The sequence below is a fragment of the Elephas maximus genome, chromosome 2, assembly GCF_024166365.1.
Source record: "Elephas maximus indicus isolate mEleMax1 chromosome 2, mEleMax1 primary haplotype, whole genome shotgun sequence".
NCBI lineage: Eukaryota > Metazoa > Chordata > Mammalia > Proboscidea > Elephantidae > Elephas > Elephas maximus.
This window is the reverse complement of record NC_064820.1, coordinates 104,270,080-104,295,842: the sequence shown is the minus strand read 5'-3', so window position 1 is coordinate 104,295,842 and position 25,763 is coordinate 104,270,080. Positions and strand designations below refer to the sequence as shown.

The 25,763-nt window shown below is 40.8% G+C and overlaps 1 protein-coding gene across 15 annotated transcripts in view; it reads right to left on the bottom strand.

Moving 5' to 3' along the window:
* CAST (calpastatin) overlaps positions 1-25,763 on the bottom strand; it is a 128,606-nt gene that overhangs the window by 54,857 nt on the left and 47,986 nt on the right. For all 15 annotated transcript variants that reach the window (XM_049869433.1, XM_049869442.1, XM_049869491.1 and 12 more), the window contains one exon: positions 2,957-3,016. In XM_049869433.1, coding sequence (XP_049725390.1) covers positions 2,957-3,016 — 60 coding nt within the window. The remainder of the gene's footprint in view (positions 1-2,956; positions 3,017-25,763) is intronic.

The window sequence follows — 25,763 nt, the reverse complement described above, 5'->3', positions numbered from 1 at the left end:
AAGTTCTGCAGATACAAGGAAAAAGACACTAGAAAGTAATTCAAAGCTACACATAAAAAGAAAGATCCCTAATAAAGGGAATTGCATGGAAAAGTATAAACCAATAAAAAAAAAACCAATATGGGCTAGTAATAAGGTATTCATGCTTGATAATTATAGTTGTTTTGTCCTTCATGCTTTTTCATAACAAATACATTAAAAACAAGGATAAAATTATGTCACAGGGAAAACTGAATATTACAATGTAATTAGTGATTACAACAACAAAGGTGGGGAGGAATGGTATAGATGTAGAATTCCTTGTATGTTACTGAAGTTACATTGTACCAACTTAACCTAGGATGTTATAAATACAAGTGTTACATGTAATATTTATGGTAACTAGTAAGAAAATATTTTTTAAAAACATACACAAAAGGAAAAGAGAATGGAACCAAAATGGCTCATTACCATAAACCAACAAAAACAAAAAACAAAAGCAAGAAGTAGCAAAGGACAAAGGCTTAAGACATACACACAAAAACAACAAAATGGCATAAGTCACTTTTTATCAGTAATTGCAGTGAATGTAAATGGACTAAATACTCCAATAATTATTGACTAATGATAACTTCTGAGGTACCAGGCACTGTTCTAAGCTTTACATGTGCCAGCTCATTTAATCCCCACAATAACCCCATCCCCGACCCACCCAGTGCCGTCGAGTCGATTCTGACTCATAATAATCCTATAAGATAGGTATTATTACTATCTCCATTTCACAGATAAGAAATTGAGGTACACAGAAGTTAAATAACTTCCCCAAGGAAATCCATGGTGGAGCTGGGGTTGTGTGTTCTCAATCACTGCTCTGCAGTGTCTCTACACTTGCTGTGGGACAGGCACTGTGCAATATGCTTACGTGTGTGTTTCTTCACCCAGCCTTTGAGATGGGTACTGTTATCACCCTCCTCCACGCACAGATAAGGAAACCAAAGCAAAGAAAGGTTGCCCAATTCACAGCTGGTGTGCATACAGGATTTAAAGCTGGCCTAGCTGTCTGGCTCCACTGCCTCAGCTACACAGCTCCTCAGTATTCTCATCCTGATCAGAAATGACTTGACTTCCATCTTACTGCCAGCTATATGACTACCATTTATTCTAATCTGCCGGAAACAAGGGAGGTAGGACTCAGATCTAACCATATCACTTCCTTCAGAGCTAGACTGACTTTCATTTAACGGTATAAAACCATGGCAGGATTTGGCCTAGGTGTGATCCTGAAAAGTGTCTTTTCTCTAAGAGCTCAAAATATTTGGAGCTTGTGAAAATCCACAAGAGAAGGCTAGTATTGATATTATCAGTCAAACATCAGAAGACATGAAAATAAAATGATTAATAAGAATAAGAATAGTATGATTTAATCTCATCATGGAAAGAGAATCCAGGCCAAAATTGGTCCCCAGCCAGCAACTGGTGATATATTTTTGTCTCCCCCCGTCTTCTCACTCCCTCTGCTAACTTTTGCTCTCTATCTTCCCTTCCCCCTGGCTTCATAGGTCTGCCAGGAATTCTCATGATTAATGAATAGTGAGGCTGAAGAGTTTGCTGACACCTGTTCCCGATAACAAAGCACACTTGAAATAAACCTTGATATAGGAGTTGAAAGAGTTGGGGGCTTTGGTGGAGTAAAATCAGGCAATGGGTCAAATGTGAACCAAAAGAAAAAAAAAAAAAACCTTACCTTTCTGGCTTTCCTTTCTATCTCCTTTCTTTAGTTTTCATGGACTTTAAATTCAATGTTTTTGTTTGTTTGTTTTTTCAGTAGATGCTTCTCTTACAGTCTTTTAAAGGTTAGACTTCATGAAAATAAGTAGTGATGGCTAATAGGGAAATGGCTGATGAGATAATGTGTATTTTTAAAACAATTAAGAAATTAAGTATAAAAACAATTTTTTATTAAAAAACAAATTTAAAAATAAAAAGGAATCCCAAATGACATAAGAGTTTAGTTTTAGATAGTGTGGTTCAAGGTATTTGCAATGTTCTTTAAAAAATAGTTCAAAATGAGGCCACAGAATCCCTCATCAGTACTAAATTATGGTGCCATGTTACCTGAGATAGGATCTTAATAGGATGGCAAAATAATATAAGTGAAAGGCGGAAAGCAAAAACAGGTAGGTGATTTTAAATAGGAATTTAACAATAACGGAGCTGGGGTGGCTCCCAAAGGCTCTAAAAAATATTGGCTTGTAACAATTAGTTAAGAGTACTTTGAAAACCTTCCCTCTTTAATCCCCATCATCTTGGAATATTCCTCCCAAAACAGAGCTTGAGATATTGTAACTAAGGGATAGGATTTCAAACAGTTCCCAACTAACTCTTCAGAACTAGGTTTACCCTATATGACAATCTCATTAAGAGGACATTCTTTTGTTTTTTTTCTTCTGGAATACCAAGAAATGACTATTACAATACATCCCAATATAAAGCTCAACAAAGGCTTATCAATAAGACAGTATCCTTATGGCTTACTTTTTTCTATATTCATTTAGTGTAACTTTTCTCAATCTTATGTATATGTACTTTAAATGGCCAGAATAATAAAACCATTTTACCAAGAAGTTAATAATGTTTATTCTTTTTCGATCCACAGAAGTGTACTTAGATTCTCTGACAATGAAGAAACTCCATTAAGTCTAAGACCAAAACCACTCAAGGTGACCACTATTTTCTAGGCATTCTAAAATAATGTAGAGGTGTGTACAGATGATGTTTGAGGTACATATATCCAGGTGAGAAGAAGCAGATCTTCCAAAGATCCCCATATATTAGGAAGAAAATGTTTACTTTCGTAACTTGAGTGTCCTGGAACACAAAACTCTTCTGTCAGCAATTACTCTACATTTGTTTTGTTTTACAATATAATCAATTAAAGTAGTATTCACCCAAGTAAACTACTGAAGGCTATTCATACCTTTGTTTCTGTGGGATTCATACTGGAAGATTTGCTGGTTGCAGCAGAGGAAGCTGACACCTAAAAAGGAAACAGAAAATATGACTGTATTTAACCTACAAGCTACATTGTCCTTCAGCTCCTACTTAAGCCATATTGTTATTGTTAGCGGCCATGTGCTCTGGTGAAACCTGTTCAGCATCATAGCAACATACAATCTACCACTGACACGTAAGTAGTAGCTGTGCATAAGGTGCCCTGGCCAAGAATCGAACCCACACCTCCCGCGTGAAGGTGAGAATTCTAATTCTACCGCTGAACTACTACTGTCTCAATCTTAAGACATACTTGCCCATAACTCTTTACCTCAGTCTTACCTAGTTTAGAGCACGAGCCTCTACAAAAGTCCAGTAGTTGGTGTTACTCAGTGGGTAACACGGGTTCAAATTTTAGCTTTGCTACTTACAAAATAATCTTGGGCAAATTATTGAAATTTTCTGAGCTTCGGTTTCCCCATCCTCAATTTTTCTTCAGTAGAAAAAAACTATCTTGTAAGTTTATTGTTATGAATACTGCCTGGCACACAAGTGCTCACTAAATATAATTATAATTACTATTTGCGTTGTTTTCAGAAACAACATGCACTTTGAAACTCAATAGATTTGGGCTCAAATTCCAGCTCTGCCACTTATTAGCTGTGTGACTTTGAGCCTCAGTTTTCCTGGCATATAAAATGGGACAACTGCAGCTAGTTTGCAGGGTTGTAAGTATTTGAGGTAATGTGTATAAAATGTCTGTCCCATGGTCGGTGTGCATTAAATTTAACTAGTATTATCATTCCTCAGATCTTACACAAAATAGAAAAAGCAAGGACATAAACTCTGGGAAGTAGACTTGGATGGATTAGAATTGTCCTTTCAGTGGCACATAAGGAAGAGAAGGTGGGAGAAGACGGGGTTGCAGAGGGAACTTTGCTATTATGAACTTTGCTATTATCTATCTCATCTGGACTCCGCCCTGGGGGGCAACAGATGAACAGGAACTGAAAAAACCAAAACCAAACCCGTTGCCCTGGAGTCGATTCTGACTCATAGTGACCCTACAGAACTGCCCCACAGGGTTTGCAAGGAGTGGCTGATAGATTCAAACTGCTGACCTTTTGACTGGTTTACCAGCCGAACTCTTAACCACTGCTCCACCAGGGCTCCTGAAGTACTCAAGAAACACGTTTCCTAGGGAAGCACGGGGGTGGCAGAATCAACCCCTGCAATTCACCCACATAAGTAGTGGGGTGTGTATGTGGATACTTGACGGTGCTGAGTACTATTCTAGTACTTGACTTGTATTACACTGGTTAATATTAAAAAAAATATTAAATAGACAATTATTGTCCTTACAGATTTCAATCCAGGCTCATTTAAACCTCCTTCATATTTGAGTCTGTTAGGTTTTAGAGCCCAGGGATTCCATCTGGCACCGGTTGCCTTCTTAAGTAACCGAGTGTTAGTAAACAGCTGCTGCCCTGCCAACAATACCCGGAGAAGCCTATAATGCGGACTTTGCTCTGCTCCAATGGCTGGCCCTGAGTCACTTCAGAGGCTGAGTCACAGAGCAGCATCAGTCTGCTTCTCCCAGCACCCCACCCCCACAGCTCAAGGGAGCGGGCTGGATGAAACCCACTATAACCTATGGCCCATGAGCAAAATCACCTTCCTCACAGGCCTCAGTTAACGTAGAACATGTTGATGCCCATAATTAAAGTGAAATTATCATAATTTACAGATAAAAGGCCAAAGCTTTAGTACACTGATTTTCCAAATATAATCATATGAACTTAATTATTCTCAAGCACTATTAATCATCAACTGGCCACCCCCCGCACCCCAGTGTACACACACACACACACATGCAGGCCTTGGCCACCGGACCAGGATATGGAGTAGTGGCCTCACTCACATTTTCTTTGGGTTGAAGAACCGAATACCTACCTAGGTTCTCTCCCATCAAATTAATGGATAAATATATGAATGTCCATTTTTTGTTGAGAACATTTTAACACAATCTGTGGGGATTAATGTCCCCATATTTATATAATTCTGTCTTTCCACATTAGGATTGGTTGTACAAATTTCCACTTAAACTCAAGAACCTCTACTTTGCTGTATCCCACTCCTTCAAAGGTTTCCCTTGACCACACAAAACCAAAGAAACCAAATATCTACACAAAAGTGCCCTTTCAGATGTAAGTCTCTTGATGAACACTTATTTTTTTGAATGTTCAAATGTATTAACACATTCATAAAATTACATAGCTCTGAATTTTACAACCTGCCTTACTACTTTATTAAGCCATATCTGGATGTAATGCTTAAATCCTAGAAAGAAAACAACTTTCAAAAAACCCAGAATAGTAAAATCTCTATACAGAATAACCATAAATAAGCATGAAACATGTTATAATGGGAATTTAGCTGAAGGCCTTGGCCCCACCTGCCATCAGCACTGGTTCTTCCCTGAAAGTTTTACCTCATGACTAAGGTGCTAGGTATTTTGAAACTAAAACGTAAAAGCTACTTTACAGGGCTGGAAGTAAGGGAAATACCTCCTTCCCTTCCCTGTTATTAATCAATTTGACTCTGGCTTACTTAGTTTTAGTATATCTGAAAAAATAAGGAACCTTTAATACTTGTTACTTCTGGTGTGGGAAAGAACATACTTTTATTTTAAATCCTTTTGTACTGTTTGAATTTCTAAGCGTGTGTATAAATAACTTTTATAACTTAAACATTTTGAAGAGTTAATCCGTTTATCACCGTGTTATAAAGAAACTTTGGAGCACTGGTGGCACAGTAGTTAAGAGCTTGGCTACTAAGCTGCTAAGCAAAAAGGTCTGGCAATTCAAATCCACCAGCTGCTCCTTGAAAACCCTATGAAGCAGTTCTACTCTGTCCTATAGGGTCGCTATGAGTCAGAACCAACTCGATGGCAATGGGTTTTAATTTATCTCTTTTAAGTAGATGAGGGAAACTGAAACTCATAGAGGTTAAGTGACCTGTCCAAAATTTACCACAGTTCACCGGCTCTGCAAATACTTATCCAGAACCTGTGCTAGGTACTGGGGATGCAGTTTGTGCTAGGTACTGTGCTAGGTGCTGGGGACACGGTGGTGAATCCTCTTAACATATCCCTGCCCTTGCGAAAGTTACAGGGTCCCACGAGAGCATAGACTAGGGAATCAGAGCTGGTCCAAGGGGCAGTGATCCTGAGGAAGCGACAGTTAATGTGGTGACTGAAGGATAAGCAGACAAAAGGCTGGGGAGAAGCATTCCATGTTTGAGGACCACCCCCCACCCCCCAACGGCCATGTGTGCCAGGACTGGGACCCAGGCCACCTGATTTCTAAACCAGGGACCTCCACTGCAGCCTCTACTACTCAGCCAGTCCTGCTAACACCAGGAGGCAGCCAGTATCAGGGCACACGCATCGGAGCCCATATACACCAACATATCTATATGGGACTAGTGCTATAAATCAGCCTGATGTGCAGCTACATTTTCCCTCCCAAATGATCCAATAAAATATATTAATACCCAGAGAATTAATTTATAATTATTTATAATCTTGAGGTAAAGCATAAATCAGGGTAACAAAGAACAGAGAAATTGCCTTAATATAGCTCATCCTGTACCTCCCTAGCCATTTAACAATTTCTATTTAAAAGCTGGAAACCCTGGTCGCGTAGTGGTTAAGTGCTACGGCTGCCAACCAAAGGGTCGGCAGCTCGAATCCGCCAGGCACTCCTTGGAAACTCTATGGGGCAGTTCTACTCTGTCCTATAGGTTGCTATGAGTTGGAACTGACTCCACGGCACTGAGTTTGGTGTTTTTGGTATATTTAAAAGCAACGAGGCAGAGGCTAAGGATACACGATGAATACGAGATCATCATGACCCTGGAAGAGCTCAGAGTCTCCTGAAACAATCAGACACAAAGCAAGTTTATGTTACAATAGGTGCTCCAACTGAGGTGTGAAGAGAGTCCTATATGATCAAACAGATGTCTGACTTCTAAGCCCATCTCAAACAATCTTGGGTATCGTTAGGTTAAGGAGCTCTGGTGGCACAATGTTTAATGTTCCTAGCTGCTGAGGGGTAACTGAGAGGTCAGTGATTCGAATCCACCCAGTGGCTCAGTGGGAGAAAAGGCCTGACGACATGCTCCTGTAGAGGTTATAGCCTAGGAAACCCTATGAGGCAGTTCTACTCTGTCCTATAGGGTCACTATGATTCAGAATCAATTCGATGGTCCACAACAACAACATTGTTAGGTTGCATTAAAACAAACTGATATTGATTAAAAAAAAAGATCAGCTGCAGCACCGAACAATGGATTAAGTACTTAATCCTGTACTTAACTAAAATGGGTATGTTACTTTTTGACATTACAGTAAGTCCCTGGGTTATGAACATCAAACTTACTAACTACTACTTGCCTTTTAATGTACATAAATTTGCCTTCATTTTGAAACAACTGAACCAACCCCTACTTGCAACAAATTCTTCATCACAATCACCTTCACTTGCTGCAGGTGCAGCTTTTAAGTCACTGACAAGGTTTGGAGCCTTTTCTTGCACTAAATAAGGCTAAAAAGGACCATGTGCACCTGTTCTGACTTACCTACGTAACCTACAAATTCGACTTAACACACTTCAGAGCTGATCTTTGTAACCCAGGAACTACCTGTACTCAACAATTCTCTTTAAATTTGACTTGCTACTGTAATAATTTTGGAAGTTTACCACAGTAAATAATTGGTGATATACAGGGAAGATAACATGCTGTAAGATCCTTAGAAAGTGGAAACTGCTTTGCGTTTTCATACACATTTTGCCAAGTTCTTCCAGGCTCCAGCCTGCCAGCTGCCCCACCTATGCTGGTGAGGTTAGCCTTCCTGCACGCCACTCTCACGCACATGTCACCCCCTGAAGTAGAACCAGCAATGCCTCCTGCTGCCCACTCCAGCACAAAGAAATCATTTCACTTGGCTTTAGAGATCCCCACTGTCCAGTTCCACCTCACCTCCAATGTAGAACCTCCCCTTCAGGCCACCAGACACCCCCGTCTCAGAGCGTATCTCACTCATCTCCCGGTTTATATTTTTCTCACACGGATGCCACTAGGTGGAGTCCTTCTTCCCCCTCAAAATACCCAAATCCTACGCACCTTTCCTTTCAAGTCATCTAGGTAGCTCCCAGTCCTGGCATCATGACTTCAGAACCACTGCAATCAGTCTCAGTGGGTACCCTCCTTCTCCAATCCCTGTCCACTTACTGATAGCACTATATTCAGGCATGGCACGTAATTACACAACTGTGCCATGAATGGTCTCCTCCACCAGATGGGGTCCTTTTAAAAGAGCTGTTTGTTGGGTGCAGCAATCTGCTGACCCCATTCTTACCTACTGCACGTCTCTATCCAGGGCTTCACCTTGGTTCTGCAGTGTGTCTAGTGAGGCTGTGAGAGGGGAGAAGCGAGGCCCAGGAATAACCTCGAAGACTTGAGATGCTGATGGGAGTGGGGAGGTTGTGAGCTCTCTCACAGGTTTCAGTGATTGGGCCAGGTGGGGAGGGGAAGAGCTTCTGTAAGAGGGATGGGGTCCTAGAGGGTTTGCTAGTCTATCCTGAAGCTATTAAATTGACTGATGAAAAAGTCATTCCCTTCAATCCTTTTATCTCTCTTCTACCACATGACAGTCCCTTCCCCTCTTGCTTGGCTCCCAGCAGACTTTCAGTCTCTTCCGGGCCTTCCAGCTGGTTTGCCTGAATCCTCACTCCCTTCCCTTCAGTCATTCAGTCTCTCCATGACTTCCCTCCCCTTGTTCCTTGCTAGCTTGGTTCAGGAATCACACAGAAGGAGTGGGGCATCTGATGAGTTCAGTTTTCTCTTCTCCTGTCAGACCTTGCTTCCTCTCCCCACACTATTGCTGGCAGCCTTCCCATATCCTCCCACCTGCAACACTAATCACTTCCCATACACCTGGATCTGCCTTTGTTGCGGGCTACTAAGCACATGGCAGCCCTGCTGGCACAGTGGTTAACAGCACGGCTGCTAACCAAAAGGTTGCCAGTTTGAATCCACTAGCTGCTCCTTAGAAACCCTGTGGGGCAGTTCTACCCTGTCCAATAGGGTCGCTATGAATCAGAACTGACTCGACAGCAACAGGTTTTTTTTTAAGCACATCAGGCCACACAGCCACTCTCCTTTTCCACTAGATGAACCATTAGAGCAGTTTCACAGAATCGCCGTCTCTACTTGGGCGCAGAGACGCTGGGAGCCTCAGGCTCTTTCCCCATGCCTCTCACTTGTTTCCTTCTGGAAGCCCCTTTCACTTGCTCCACTCTTTCTCTGTGTTCTTTAATACTCTGTCACAAGCCCTCTGCTGTCTCTCTTATAGTATTGTTCCCTCAGAAAGTTGATCTATCCCATGACTTTAAGTATTTACTGTGTGAGCAACTCTCCCTACCTCATCAGCAGGCAGGGAGGACCAAATCAAATCAAAACCCTTTGCCTCCATTTGCTCATCTGTAAAACGGGGACAATACCACCTGCCTCTGGAGTTGATCTAAGGGCCAAATGAGGTAATGTAGGGAAATCACCTGGCCCTGAATCACCTGGATTCAAACACAGTGCTAGTTTCAGCCTGCATCACCAGTCTATGCTTTTGGTTTCTATTGCCATCCACATTCCTGGCCTAATCACGTTATCACCTACACCTGGGTTAAGGCAAGTGCCTTCTAATAGTTTCCCTGCTTTACTCTCTCCCACCCCCACCTCTATCCTCATCCCTATCTCTTAATTCCTTCTGTCTACGGCTGCCTGACTAATCTACCTAAATTAAATTTGTACCATGTTTCCACTCTGATAAAACATCAAACTCTCAATGGTTTCCCACTGTGTCCTGGATAAAGCCCGACATCTTCTGCCTGATTTTTGGACTCATTATTTGACCTAGCCTGCTTATGTAACTAAGTATCTCACTAGGGCTCCAACCTAAGTCTCCCCTCCAGTCAGGATAGTGTTCTTATAGACTCATGAATACCTCACCAAGCAGTGTAACACACTGGTCAAGAGTTTGAGAGAGGGCTCTGAACTCAAGATTAACCAAACCAAACCAAACCAAATCCACTACTGTCAAGTCAATTCTGACTCATAAAGACCCCAAAGGGTTTCCGTGGCCAGAAGCAGATTGTTACATCTTTCACCCACAGGGCTGCTGTTGGTTCCCAAGCACCGATCTCTCGGATGACAATCGATCACTTTAACCACTGTACCACCAGGACTCCTGAACTATTTGGTGGAATTCCAGCTGACATTTAAAGAATGTGCAACCTCGAGCAAGTTATATAAACTCTCTGTGACTCAGTTTCCTCATCTGTAAAATGGGAATAGCAATACTACTTACCTTATAGGGTTGATTTAAAACTAAGTAATGCATAAGGCAATTAGAACAGTGTTTGGCATGTGATAGCTGTTGGGCAAGTGCTAGGTATTATTATCACTGTCATGCTTATGCCCACCTCTAAGCCTTTCCTCTTGCCGTTCTCACTGCCCAGACCACCTACCCCTACCCTTGAAGATTTAGCTGAAGAAACAACTCCTACATCTACTTTAGCTCAAATCATTTTCTCATCCCTTATGTATGTCTGTAATTCTCACTTAGTCGTCATATATTGCGTTGGAGGGTTACTGAGCTCGTTTTAAAGCTTATGTCACATCTCATCAACGAGGACACAATTAATTTATCAAGAGGCAGGGGCCTTCTGCTCGCTCAGTGTCTCCACAGCGCTGAGTATGCAGTAGCAGAGGGGTGCTCAAAACTCACTACTGAATCAAATATTTGCTTCCATTTTCTAATCGCCAATTGATTTTTCTTTTAAAGAAAAAAATGAAGATATAGTTTTATACTCTCAAGTTTAACAATAAAGCCAGAGTCAAGAACGCAATTAATACATCAGAAGACTTAAGTTTCAGGCTCACGGATGCCGTAGTGGCCAAAAGTCCACAGACAAGTCAATCGAACCTGCTGAGCATCTACCTTCTCACGGCGGGAATGCCACGCGCCCCACAGGGTTATTGTGAGAATCAAACTAGATGCCAAATGTTAGGGCAATTTGGGAAAAACACAAACCAAATATTAAAACTACTCTAAATTCATAAAATATGAAAAATCAATAACTGATTTTTAACTTTTAAGATTAGTTCTGCCAAACACACAAGGGAAAAACAATTTGTTTCTGAACCATGACCAGGTTCTTATGTAATAACACATCTCAAATACATGAAAGCAAATCACAGGTGTTAAAAAAAAAAAAAAAGTTCTTTCCTCAAAAGACCTATAAACCAACCAGAATGTAAGCTCCATGATGGCAGGGTCCATACCTGTCTCAGTCACTACTGTATCCCCAGAGCCTGCCACATAGTAGGTACTTCAGTATTTGTTAAATCAATATATGAATTTGCATATGAATGAACACAGGAATATTATCTGATGGCTCAAAAGTAACATTATATGAGGTTTATTCCTCAAAATTTTGATCAGGGATTCTATAGAAAAGTCCTGATCGGGGGAGTGGGGAGAGGGCAGGAGGGGAGTACAGAACAGAATTTGGGGTTCTCGTGGAATCCAGACTTTCTTAAGCCATGGAGGCTGGATGAGCCCCTGAAGTTGTCACCTTGAGGTGATCTTTGGACCTTGGACCAAGAATATCCCTTGAAGTCTTCTTAGGGCCAGACAGTGATTTGGCTTGACTGATGGAGAATGTCTGTCTTGAGCCCTGTGCTCTTTTGGGATCTATCATGGGATCAGGTTGACAGCAGCAACTTGAGGGACTGGATGGGAACCTAAGGGGCAGAGGGCTTTTTTGGTGTGGGCGGGGGGCCTCGGAGGGGAAGGGTAGGAATAGCTGCACAGCTTGGGGGGTGTAGTCAATGTCACCGAGTTGTGCATATGGAAACTTGAGTTGGTGTGTGTTTTTGCTGTGTGTATTCTCAGCAACAACAGCAAACAAGTAGAATAAATTATTATTTTAAAAATTCACAAGGAAAAAAAATTCTGTTCAAAGTGCAGGTTAGAAAACTAATCAGGATAGCATCATTTACATCATACCTGTCATCAACCCAGGAGTTGTGCAACTTAAGAAAAAATACACATGCACAAAAAAAATCCCTGAGCTGTTTCCTGTAAGACACCTGGGACATACAACAGGTGGCTGATGAGGGGCTTTTCTAAGGAAAGTACTCACATTCTTCACAAACACCATTTATAGACCCACTGAGTACAGGCTTATACCTTTCCTTCCATAGTGGTGATTCGCTATAATGGTATCGATATAATGATCCACTTCAGGAAATGAATATTCAGCTATTTAAGTTTGAAGTTAGTCCACTGTTGGCCAAGCTGTCACATCCTGACAGATTTCTTGCAAAACCTTTAATTATTAAGCATAATAACGGTATTTTTGAGAACTGCAATACAGTCACCCAACAAAAGACAGTGAAAATTTGTGAGAGCTGAAACTCAACAGGACTGCCTCATTTTCTGGGTCTCGTGAGTTCCACCTTTGAGAGGGTGCAGTCTTACCACTTTTCTATCACTCGCTTTGGTGGAAAATATTTGAGTTTTCCTTCTCTGACAGGCTTCCACCTTACACAGGTTCCGGCTTCTGCAGGGTTGTATAATATAGTGTTTAGTCATGCTAGAGATCATGATTCCAATGAAAGATAAACAGTGGATCATTATGAGTGCAGTGGGTCTGTCCCTTCCAGAGAGAATATGGCTTTGTGTTAGCAGACCCAGTTACAGTGACGGCTTGCATCTCAGAATGTGCTGTAAGACAAGGCTGATTGCGAAAAGACCTTAAGTACAATATGATGTTCTAAGAGCCAAAAGAAGGAGACTTATTTCTAAAGCACAGGTTTGGAAGACAGGTAAAAAAGGCTTCATAAAGGAGGTAGGGGTTATTTATTCAATATTTATTGTGGCACAATCAACAGGGAGGTAGGGACTATAGAATCTTCCATGTGCCAGGAACGGTGACAAGGTGCTTTTCCTATCCGATTTCAATATTTAAAAACAAAAAACTAAACTAGTGGATTCCAATGCATATAAAATCCCGGAAGGTGAACATTATTATCTCCACTATTATCTCTGAGACTCGGAGGTCAAGTAACTTTATCTAAGATCACATAGTTAAGAAGTTATAGAGCTGAGATTTGAACCTAGATCTGAGTATGATGACCATGGATTTTTGCTATAAAATGTTGACTCCCCTAATTTCAAAAATTAAACAAAATGTTTGGAATTCGCAACAAATGGAGATGGAGGCTGGCATGGGGGTAGGCATTTCAGGTGAGCACAAGCGCTTGAGCACAAGTTAGAAGTCAGAGCGACCGTGCAATGGGCTAGGTGGAGGAGAACAGGGTGAAAGTGGGTAATATGAACACTATGGGGGGGGACGGAAGATTATCATATCTAGGATATATATCTATGTATATTAAATTCATAAAACATATAAAATGGATATACTGATTTAGGACAAAATTAGTGTTTCCAAGTATTACTTGCTCTGGGAAGTGGAGTATACTTGAAGCTCCGGGCTCTGATGCAATATGTGGGCAAACCTCAAAATAAACATCCAACTGTTGCCTCGCAACTGGGACAATAGCCACAGCTGATCTGTGATCTAAATCCAAGCCAAAGAGACTGCAGAACGTTTGGCCACACCCTGAGACTGTCTGATTATGAGCTCTGACATCGGACCACCTGAAATGCTATGAAAAATCCATGTAAGGCATGAAGTCGAGCTTCCGGTCCTAAGGCAACTGCTTCACTGCTTTGTAAACTCCAGTTTTCCAGTATTTTTTCTGGGATGATAGTAATTATTTTGGGAGCAAGGATAAGCACAAGCTTCACAGCATAGATTAGTCATCAAGAGTAAAAAAGCATCTCTTCTTGGTTGTGTTCATGCCTGTAGAGATCCTGGTTGCCTCACTTGATGCATGAAATAATTTCAAAAATGTCTGACCTTTGGCTGCCCAAGACAAAGCAAAGCAGAGAATTCAGACCCAGAAAGGACAGCCACATTTCTGTTCCGGCCCCTTCCCTACAGAAGGTCTATTAGGCAAGCATTTAGGCTATGAGTCAAACGAATTGAGCTAATAGAAGCTACACAAAGAAAGAACAACAAGGAAGACTGCCCTTGGCAAGATGTGTGAAAATGAGCTGTTAACTTTTTGGAACTCAGTTTCCTCATCCGTAAACTGTCAGGGCTGAGAAATCTTTGGTTCTACAACTCTAATAGTATATGCTATACTTATGTGGAGCTTATTAAACAATGTAGCCAAAGACAGATTTTCAATTGGGAACATTGGGGTTAAGAGAATGGGTTCTGGGTCCACAGACCTGGGTTCTAATTTCAGCTGTGCAACTTTAGCCAAGCTCCTTATCCTTCCTAAGTCATAAGGTGGTTGTGAGGGTTAATGAGGGTGTGTTGTTCAGAGCCTGGTACATGGTAAGTCAATAATCAGCAGTGATTTTTATCATACGAAAACCAACAGCCTCAAAAGTTTCTCTTCCCTCAGCCTCAGAATGGCAGAGCAGTTCTGTGGAGACCATTGTTTTGAGAAGATATATACTAATCTTATTTTTCTCAAAGAAAAAAAGTACAAAAATATTTTACATTGTGACATTTTCTTTCGATTCAAATGTATAGTTTGTTTAGGTCTACGTTCCAGTCAAATAAGAAAGAGGAATCTTGGTAACAAGAGCACAGATTTGTATAAATCCTAAAATATTATGAGCTCATCTAAAGCATATATAATTGTTTTAGTTACTTAGTGCTGCTGTAACAGAAATACCACAAGTGGGTGGCTTTGAAGAATAGGAATTTATTTTCTCACAGTTTTGTCTGGAGCCTAAAAGTCCAAATCAGGGTCTGGGCCATGTTGATTCCTTCTGTGAGCCTCTCTTCTATTTCTGGTGTCTGCTGGCAATCCTTGGTGTTTCTTAATGTTCCTTGGCACCTGTCTTCCACTTGTGTGTATCTCTATGTCTAGTCTGCTCATTTTTTAACTCAGAAGTGATTAGGTTTAGGACCCATGCTACTCTGGTATGGCCTCATTAACATAACAGAAGAAAACCTCTATTCCCAAACAGGGTCATATTTACAGGTACAAGGGTTAGGATTTTAAGACATATTTTGGGGAGATACAATTCAATCCATAACAATAGTTATTGATGATATTTTATAAAAATGAAAAAGTCTGAGCTCTGTTGAACAATCATTTCGGAAGCCTTCTATCTTGGCTTCCACAGTGCATTCATTCCTTATGTGTAGACCTAGAGCAGGGTGAGAGAAACATGGTGACCTTTTATGGGCCCTTGTGCTATAAAGCCAAATACCAGCCTCAATCTCTACAGGGACCATAGACTCAAAATGTCTCTAACAGAAAGTGAAGAGGAACTTCTGAGAAAATCTTCATAAAAAGCCCATCCTATTATGGGGGCTGAGAACAGGGCTTGGCATGTAACCATTCTAGCAGCCCGCTTCTCACTGAAAACCAAAACCAAACCCGCTGCTGTCGAGTCAATTCCAACTCATAGCAACCCTACAGGACAAAGTAGAACTGCCCCATAGAGTTTCCAAGGAGTGCCTGGTAGATTCGAACTGCTGACTTCTTGGTTGGCAGCTGTAACACTTAACCACTATGCCACCAGGGTTTTAATACAAAGGTTTAAATTATGGAACTTATAACAAGGTTCTCTTACCCAAACTGACTTTCACATAATCAAAATGAAAATAGGGAATTAAATAAAATATCATTCCTGAAAGCATCTAAGAAAAACAAATTCACAAATGTATAGTGATAGAAAGTTTAATTTTTGTAAACATTTAAGAGAAAGAATTGCTCAGTGGTTACAAGAATGGCTCTGTAGCCAGGCCACCTGAATTCCAGGTATGCATGAATTGCGTGACCTTGAGCAAGTTCATTAAAAGCTCTGTGCATCAGTTTCCTCATATGTAAAACGAGAATAATAATAGTACCTTCCATTGCATTTCATCCCACTTTCCCCTTAGATAAAAAATTCAATGGAATGGAAACATAGATTTTTAATTAGGTTTCATTTACACTGACATAAAAATATGAGCATTGCTACTTACGCTTCGACCTAAAAAAAAGTTGCGCATTTCTTAAACACTAAAGGAGTTTTTAGCTATGCGCTATTTAATTCTGCTATTTAAAGATTTCACTATATCCAAAGATGGCTAATTTATTTCTTATCCACTGCCTACGAGGTATTGGTTGTTCAGTGGTAGAATTCTTGCCTCCCATGATGGAGACCCGGGTTCAATTCCTAGGCAATGTAACTCATGTGCAGCCACTACGTCTATCAGTGGAAGTGTGCGTGCTTCTATGATGCTGAACAGGTTTCAATGGAGCTTCCAGACTAAGACAGACCAGGAAGAAAGGCCTGGTGATCTACTCCCAAAAATCAGCCAATGAAAATTCTATGGATCACACGGGTCTGATCCACAACCCATCACGGGGGTGGTGCAGTACCTGGCAGCATTTTGTTCTATTATGCAAGGGGTCACCATGAGTCAGGGGCTGACTCAATGGCAGCTAACAACTACTGCCTACATAAAACGTTCAAAGAAATTCTGTCAACTACACTATTATCCACTAATTGCAATCAGTGTACAATACTCTCACACAAGCAGGAAACCTCATCCCTCAGAATTTGAACAGTATTAAGATACTGAGCTTAACAATAAAGAGCACGATATTGATTTCTAGTGCATACTTGATCCTAGATACAAACTCCTCTCTCAATAATTTAAACTGCCTAGATACAAACTGTATAGTCTACTGAGAAAGACTTTAGAATCAAATAGAATCTTGCTATCTATGTGACCCAGGTTAAGTCATTTAATCTTTCTGGGCTGCAGTCTTCCTATTTATAAAATTGTCATGATAACCCCTTACCCAGTAACCTGTTAGAGCTGATGAGAGGATTAAATGGAAACCTATGTAAACTGCTTATCACAGTAGTTGTCCAATAAATAAATTTTAGCTTTCTTTTTCCCATTTATTTTCAAATATCTGGATTCTGGAGAGTTTTCCAAACTACACACATGCTGCTGGGCCCAACCCGTTCCCCAGGGCACGCCAGAATTTTCTCGAACATTAGTCTCAGCTAGAATGTCCTCTCTTAAGTTTTTCTTTGATTTCTATTCCTTGTCTTTCTATTTTAAATCCTGGCCCAAACTTCAGCTCATTGCCCTTTAGCGGATGTGGAAAAGGTGCACATACACACACAGATGTGGCTTACCACTACTTCAACTGGAATGGAGTTGAGGCACGTTAGCCAAGATTTTATTTGCAAGTGTATAGATGAGTGTTCAGAAACCCTGGTGGCGTAGTGGTTAAGAGCTACAGCTACTAACCAAAAGGTTGGTAGTTCGAATCCACCAGGCACTCCTTGGAAACCCTACGCAGCAGTTCTACTCTGTTCTATAGGGTCGCTATGAGTAGGAATCCACTAGATGGCAACAGGTTTAGTTAGTTTTTTTTTTTTAGATGGGTATTCATCATAGTCAATCTTTGGAGACATGTCAATAGGTATAAGAATGATTGTCAGAAAAGCTGGAGAAGGAAACAATTCCAATTTGCTAGACTAGGAATCCTGGCTTACCACAAGGATGTTGTTTAAAAATACTTCAGCACCTAATACTGTAATAATTAAAACATTCTTGAAGCTAATGGAAGGATCAAACTCAATAGGCAAAAGAGGTTACCTTTCCTACCTGAAATCTGAATATTCAGTAAGGGAGTACTTTGCTTCTTAATGATGTGGACTCCTGAGGGCTAAAGTTCTGAACTTCGAAGGTTAGGGTAAGATATCATGTAGAATATATTTAGTTTGGGGTACATTTTAGAACACTGCTAAGGGAAAAATGGTCACTAATTACAATAACCGAAACTATATGTACAACATGCATGCATTAATAAATATTTTAGATGCAAAATACATATAATGATTGCTGTCAGTGAGTGTCATGCTAAGACACTGGACAACGTAACTGGCCAAGCAGGAACACCTTAGCTCTGTGGTTCTTCACACAAGGCGTAGAGGTGGTCCAGTAACAGAATCATCACAAGGAGAGGCAGAGGGTGAGAGGAGAGGGTAAAGGAAGCTTAGAAACCTACAAGGAAAGGGAGGGAACTCTGTAGTGGAAAAAACTGTAAGCCCGGCAGGTGATTCTGAAACTGCCTAAGTTAAGAATCACTGCTTTCAGTATTTTACAACAAAATAGCTCTAGAGTGGGTCAGTCAAATGGTAACTGAATAGCTTGTTTTCTACCATGTTATCCATTAGTGCTTCCCTCCTGATAATTCTGTCTCTATTCACACTTTCATTTGGTCAAAAGAAAGGAACCTGAACACATAAAATATCAGGAGAGACTCACAAAATGAGTTTTCAAAAGTACCTTCCAGCCACTTTTAAAAGGAAGATTTTTGGTGCTAATAATGACAGTCCACGTTACTGAAAAGGCTAGATGTTCCCTAAAAAGATAAGAGGGGGACAAAGGCACACCTGCTGATCCCACAGTACCTCAAGAATATTTGAGGGACTAAAGGTTAGTGGAAACCGCCACTCAATTTCCACAGGCGACACCTGTGACTATGCCTGTAGCCCACACCCCTCTTGCACTATGAAGAACTAGTATGCTGTAGGTATCGCCAATCCTAATGTTGCTATAATTTATGGGCAGGTATTATGGAACGTTAGAGAAATCCCTGGTGCCACACACATCCAATACACAGCTTAGCTACAACAATGTTAAAAAACAAAAACAGGATGCAGTTTTCAAATGCCTTAACTGAAATTTTTAATAATAATATTTATCTATCTCTGTACATCAGAGATCTAAAGTTCAAATGAAAATACGGTTCGGGTGACATGAATGAGTGAATCAGGCCAGTATAAAGATAAGAGGGGGTGGGGTTGGGTGGACCTTATGAGAAACCAGAGCATGCTTTCCCCACCTAAAGGCTTTCAAGCATTTTAAACACATTATGTAAACCCAAGGAAGTTATATTCTGATGCAAGCACCCCTTCTGTTCCAGACACCTAGGAATACTGGATAAAATTTAAGAAAAAAATGCAAATACATAGCTAAGCTTGAAAAAATCCATTGTCATCAAGTTGATTCCAACTCATAGCAACCCTATAGGACAAAGTAGAACCACCCCACATGGCTTCCAAGGCTGTAATCTTTATGAAAGTTGACTGCCACATCTTTCTTTTGCAGAGCAGCTGGTGGATTCAGACTGCCTGCCTTTCAGTTAGCAGCCAAGTGCTTAAGCACTGTGCTACCAGGGCTCCTTAAGGTTGAAAGAAGGGAAATCTCCAAGTAACAAAATGGCGAGGGAACTCAAAGTTCTCCAGTGAGCAGGTATGAAGCTGAATGGTTCATGAGGACATCAGAAACACTCTTGACAGCTGGACGCTGGGAATTTAATTCCCTAATGAGAAAGGAATCCTGCCTGACTACAGGCTTCATGCTGAGCTACTGGCATGAAGCCAGGAGCTACTAACAACTGATTAAGCACAAAACCAGGCCTTGAAACTGCCCACCTGCCCAAAGCAATGGCAAGGAATCTTTCTTTCTGGTTGGTGCCACGGGTGTAAAAATAGACACCCATGAGAAACAGGAATTCCAAATCTGTGCCACTTGGGCATTCAGGGCCCAAATGCACTCTATACACGTGGAGTGGAGGCCTTGAGCCAAGATATTAACTCTGTTGAACGTTGAATAGTTCCAAGCAGAGGCACATTAAAAACTATCTGGTAGAGACACGTCTACAACATGAGGAAAACAGCTCTTGTAAAAAACAATCTTCTCTGAAGATGAGCTCCAAGTCACATTTTTCAAATTCCATCAGGAAGTAAAGCACCATAAGGGAGAGTCAGCAGTTACAAAAATGGGAGTCTATAATAGCTCTTTAAGAGCTCAATAAAGATAATAGAACAATCTGAAAGTCTTTAAAATAAATGTTTTAAAATTCAGAGACAAAGAAAAGAATAAAAACCATAAAGCTGAAAAAGGTTTAAAGTATAAACTGTATGTAGTTGAAGAGAGATTTAGGCAACTGAAAGACAGACGTGAGGACATTATTCAGAATACAGCACAGAAAAATAAAGAGGTGGTAAATATGAAAGAGAAGTTAAGAAACCTGGAAGATATAAACTCTGGGTACCAGTTTCAGATCCCTGCTGTAGACTAAGCCCTCTGAATCTGACACATCTTTGTACATAAATATGATGAGACAAGGCTTGTCTAGAATCATGTGAGGCACTGTTTTAGACATGAGAACATGTCTGCAAGAGAACATCTGTATTCAGGGGCTCTGACAATTACTACTCATAGTAATAGAGTTGTATAAAAGGATTTTAATCACCTGGTTGAATATAAACACAATTTCCTATTTTCATGATGAACAGGAAAGAGGAAAAAAAACATATAACTTAAAAATATACAAATGTTTCCAATTTCCTGCTACTTTCCCTGGCCACCCTCATCCTATAGCTAATAAAAAGAAACAATATGCATAGGAGGCTTAGCCCCTATTTTCTCTGTAGGAACGGTGTTCTCTTGCTCCTCCACATCTCTGCCTCTCACTCTATTCTGGGCAATTCTGGAGGCTCTAGGGTTGGCTCTTAGTCTTTAATGCTTAAGTCACTTGTGTGGGGGGCCTCAAGACATTACAGAGTTCAGAGAGATATGCCCACGTACTAACAGGGTCTCAAAGTCCTATGAAAACACTGAGTGAAATGGTGCTAGTCCAGGCCCTTGCTCAGACCGCAAAAGTGGGCCATGAACATCAATCGGTCCAGAGCTCCATAGGGCCCCTAAGTATGGTTCAGAAAGCCTGAACCCCTGTGGATAGCTAGAATTCTCATCAAGATTTCACTGCACTGCTAATGTCAAAAGATTACTTACAGGTGGGCTCTGTAGTCCAACTCACCCCTTAAAACGGCAGTTATCAAGCTTTAAAAGGTGTGAGGATGCACCGAGAGAGCTTATTAAGCCACAGATTCGCCAACACCACCCCCAGCGAATCTGATTGGGTAGGTCAAGATGGGGCTTGCAAAATCACCATTTTTAACAAGTTCCAGTTGACTCTGACTCATGGCGGACTCATGTCTGTCACAGTAGAACTTTGCTCCATAGGCTCTTCAATGGTTGGTTTTTTGGGGAGTAGATTGCCAGTCCTTTCTTCTGAGGCACTGCTGTGCAGACTTGAACCTCCAACCTTTTGGTTAGCAGCCCAGCACACTAACTGTTTGCACCACCCAAGGATTCCTTGAATGGTAACTCAGGTGAATACGATGCAGACGGTCTCCAGACCACGCTTCATAAAACACTGTCTTAGAGAATTTCAAGAAGGTGCAAAGCATTCCCAGGACAAGGGATGGGGCTGCCCCAGGGCCTCGGGGAAGTCTGTGGAATTACCCTACTCATCTTGTTTAAGGACTGAGAACCTTCTCTTCCTTTTTCTAAGGGGACCTCAGCCGTTAAAGCACACCCTTCTGCTAATTAGGAGGCACTGCTTATAAGGAACACTGGTGGCACAGCGGTTAAGCATTCAGCTGCTAACCAAAACATCAGAGGTTCAAGCCCATGAGATGCTCTGAGGAGAAAGACGTGGCATTCTGCTCCCATAAAAGATTTATAGCCTTGGAAACTCTATGGGGCAGTTCTACTCTGTCCTCTAGGGTCGCTATGAGTCAGGATCAACTCGATGGTAGTAGGTATGGTTTGGTTTTTGATTTGTTTACATTCGAGTTCCCTTTATCATTCCTTAGTAACCCATCAGCAAGACTTATTGGTGAGATTCTAGTCAGGGTTATCTTCACCACCCACCTACTTCTCACCTATTTGTCTTATGATCAATATGTACCAGCCATATAGAGCTATGAAAATGATAACTGGCAAAAAAAAAAAAAAGTTTATCAAGGTAAATTCTATAAAAAAAAGATCCAAACCCCCTTACTTACATAAAAGAAATCCTCCCCAAATAAAACAATGTTTTTGTTTTTTTAAAGAAGAGTAGGAAAGGGACCTCTAGGAAACAAACACACACTAACAACAAAACAGACCAAGCAACAATTTTGTAACTAAGGCGTGCCATCCTTTCCTGTGACCGGAATCAGTAAAAATGATAAAAGGTGAGTAAAATGAGATTTGAGGTTCTCCTAATCTAGTTCAGGGTATATATCCACCATGTGGTAGCAGCCTGACATGAGATACATAACTAGATTTAAGACAAGTGTGTCATTAAAGATAAGAAATCCATGGGATTCAGGAGCTGGTTATCCTGACTGTTGATGAGGTTGTCTGTCCTCTTTATCACCTTGCGTTGGTTGATGAAGAAACAAACAGGAAGATGAGCAGCAGGAACCTGCAACCTCTCAAAGTCTAATTAGAGGGCTGACAACATAGACCCAGTCTGCTGGGGGCCTCTAGTAAAATGTGTAGAGCCCCAGGACAAAGCAGAAATCTATGAATTTCCATTTGAAGTTGACATGTAAAGAAAGTTCAGTGTGTCTACAAGAGAAGGTTGTCAAGAATGAATGATCAGTTGTGGTGTTGTTAGGTGCTACTGAGTCGGTTCTGACTCATAGTGACCCTATGTACAACAGAATGAAACACTTCGTGGCCCTGAGCTACTCTCACAAGTGTTGTTATGTTTAAGCCCATTGTTGCAGCCACTGTGTCAATCAATCTCCTTGAGGGTCTTCCTCTTTTTCAAGGACCCTCTTCTTCACCAAGCATGATGTCCTTCTCCAGGGACTGGTCCCTCCTGATAACAAGTCCAAAGTAAGTGAGACAAAGTCTCACCGTCCTTGCTTCCAAGGAGCATTCTGGCTGTACTTCTTCCAAGACAGATGTGTTCGTTCTTCTGGCAGACTATGGTTTATTCAATATTCTTCACTGACATCATAATTTGAAGACATTAATTCTTCTTCTGTCTTCCTTATTTATTGTCCAGCTTTCGCATGCATATAAGGCGAATGAAAATACCATGGCTTGGGTCAGGCGCACCTTAGTCCTCACGGTGACATTTTGGCTTTTTAACACTTTAAAGAGGCCTTTTGCAGCAGATTTGCCCAGTGCGATACATCTCATCAGGGACTCCTAGGATTAACCAGAACTCTCAAACCCACAAAACGGCACAGGTAAAAGTGCACAGGGAAAAACTATGGTCTCTGGACTGGAAGTCTGGGAAAAGTATCAGAGAAAGTGATTAAGAAAATAATGAATGATGAGCCAGTGCTTGGGACCTTGGAAGTATACCCTGCCTCTGATTGACTGTCCTTCACTTAGAGAACACCTCCGTCCTCGAGATCTGTGTCTATCTTGGCTGTTGCTATTTCCTGCTTTAGACCAGCATCCTGGTTGCAGATCTCCTTTAAGGATTCACATTCCTAATGTCCTCCTGCAGAAAAATAGGCCCCTAAACTAAACCCCACCCTCCTTTCCTCAATCTTCCACTGAGCCTTTACAGACCTTCATAGCAAGGTTATTCTAGTACTTTTCACATCGTCTCTTTATATCTGTTTACATGAATCATGCCTCACTCTGTATCCGGAGCACCACATCTGACCCTGGAAGCTTTCTTGATTGATCTGTTCTGACTGTTGTTGTTAGGGGCCATCAGGTGGATTCTGACTCATAGTGACCCATATGAGAGTAGAATTGCCCATAGGGTCTTCTAGGCTGTCATCTCTATGGAAGCAGACTGACACATCTTTCTCCCTTGGAGTGGCTGGTGGGTTCAAACCGCTGACTTTTTGGTAATCAGCTACGTGCTTAACCATTGCACCACCAGGGCTCCTTCTTTTCTGATTATCTACTCTTTAATCTTTAGCCAAAAAACAGATGTTAAGTTTTAAAAACTTTACTTGTAAAACCTAGAGAACAAAATTAACTTTTTTTTTTTTTTTAATCATCTCTACCTGCCCAGGATAAATCTCTCTATTAATGCAATGGCATCTTAGGGATCTATTCATATTATAAAAATAAATAAATAAATATTTTTTCCATTCAATAACTATTTATTGAGAAATTATTATGTGGGAAGTACCATGGTAGGTGCTATATATAGTCCAAAGACGTGGGCCTTGTCTTCAAAAGGGCTCAGAATACAGTAAAAAGTTTGCATTCTAAGTAAGCTGAATAAGACTATGATGATAACTTTTCATGCACTGAGCCTCATTTTTTGGAAAGCTGTTAAATATGTCCCAAGAAACAATATAGTGTGGCAGCTAAGAGATCAGGCTCTTATTTTCTAAATTGTAAAATGAGCAAAATAAGAGTATCTACCTCATAGCTGAATTATCATCACAGCATGAAAATGACTCAGCATATGACTAGAATATAGTAATTTTCAATACATGGACTGCCAGAAGAAACAACACATCTGTCGTGGAAGAAGTACAGCCAGAATGCTCCTTGGAAGTGTGGATGGCAAGACTTTGTCTCACTTTGGACATGTTATCAGAAGGGACCAGTCCCTGGAGAGAGACATCATGCTTAGTGAAGTAGAGGGTCAGTGAAAAAGAGGAAGACCCTCAAGGAGATGCACTGACACAGTGGCTGCGACAATGGGCTCAAACATAGCAATGATTGTGAAGATGGCACAGGACTGGGCTGCATTTTGTTCTGTTGTACATGGAGTCACTATGAGTCATAACTGACTTGTTGGCATGTAACAACAACCACCACCTATAACTATTAGTACTCTGTTCTAATTGATTACGCTGACCTATTCTTTTACTGGAACCTATTAGGCACTTTCTAATAGTTTATTATTATAGCCTACCATAGACAGGACAGTACTATAATGGGCTAAATGACAAAGTCATCTTGCCAGCAGTATAATTACACACAGTCTCCACCCAAATCTCCAGTGCAGACCAATGTCCAAGTATACAGACTCGCTCAGAAGACTATCGTGACAAGTCTTAGGAGATGTAAAGTGCGTTTAAAAAATGGGAATAATACTGAGTAATTATTTTTATGGCTTTCAACAAAAATAATGGAGCTCAGTAGTTCTTAACGAGGGGAGGTGGCATCAAATTGGGGGTATTTAAAAATGTGTGAGGGTGCTTTTGGTCTTTCTTTGGCATTCAGTGGGAGCAAGACATCCCTGCCCAATTAATAATTATCATCCAAAATGCCAATAGCTCCCTTACTGAGAAACACTCGTAGCTGACATTTTTAGTCAAGAGCTAATCACAGGGAAAAAATAAAATTCGATTGCTTTTGAAGACCCATTGTAGTTTTCCAACGTATAGATTATTAATTCAGAAAAACTATAGGATAAAATATGTTCCTTATGAGGTCAGACACACTGAGATGCTAAAACATGTATTCCAAACTCATATGGCTTCCAAAATAAAAGAATGATAGGTATAATGAAAGAAAAGGTTCAAAGATATATGTGTACGCAAGAGAACGTGGGCTGTGCAGTATTGACTTAAACAGACTGACCATTTAGAGGAATAAAAGGTTAAGCACTTGAATACTAACTGAAAGTCTGGTGGTTTGAACCCACACAGACATGCCTCAGAAGAAAGACCTGGAGCTATGCCTTGAAAACCCTACGGAGCACAGTGTTATTGAGCAATACATGGGGCTGCCATAACTCGGAATTGACTCCATGGTTTGGTTTTGAGTTTTTGTTTTTTGGCTAAT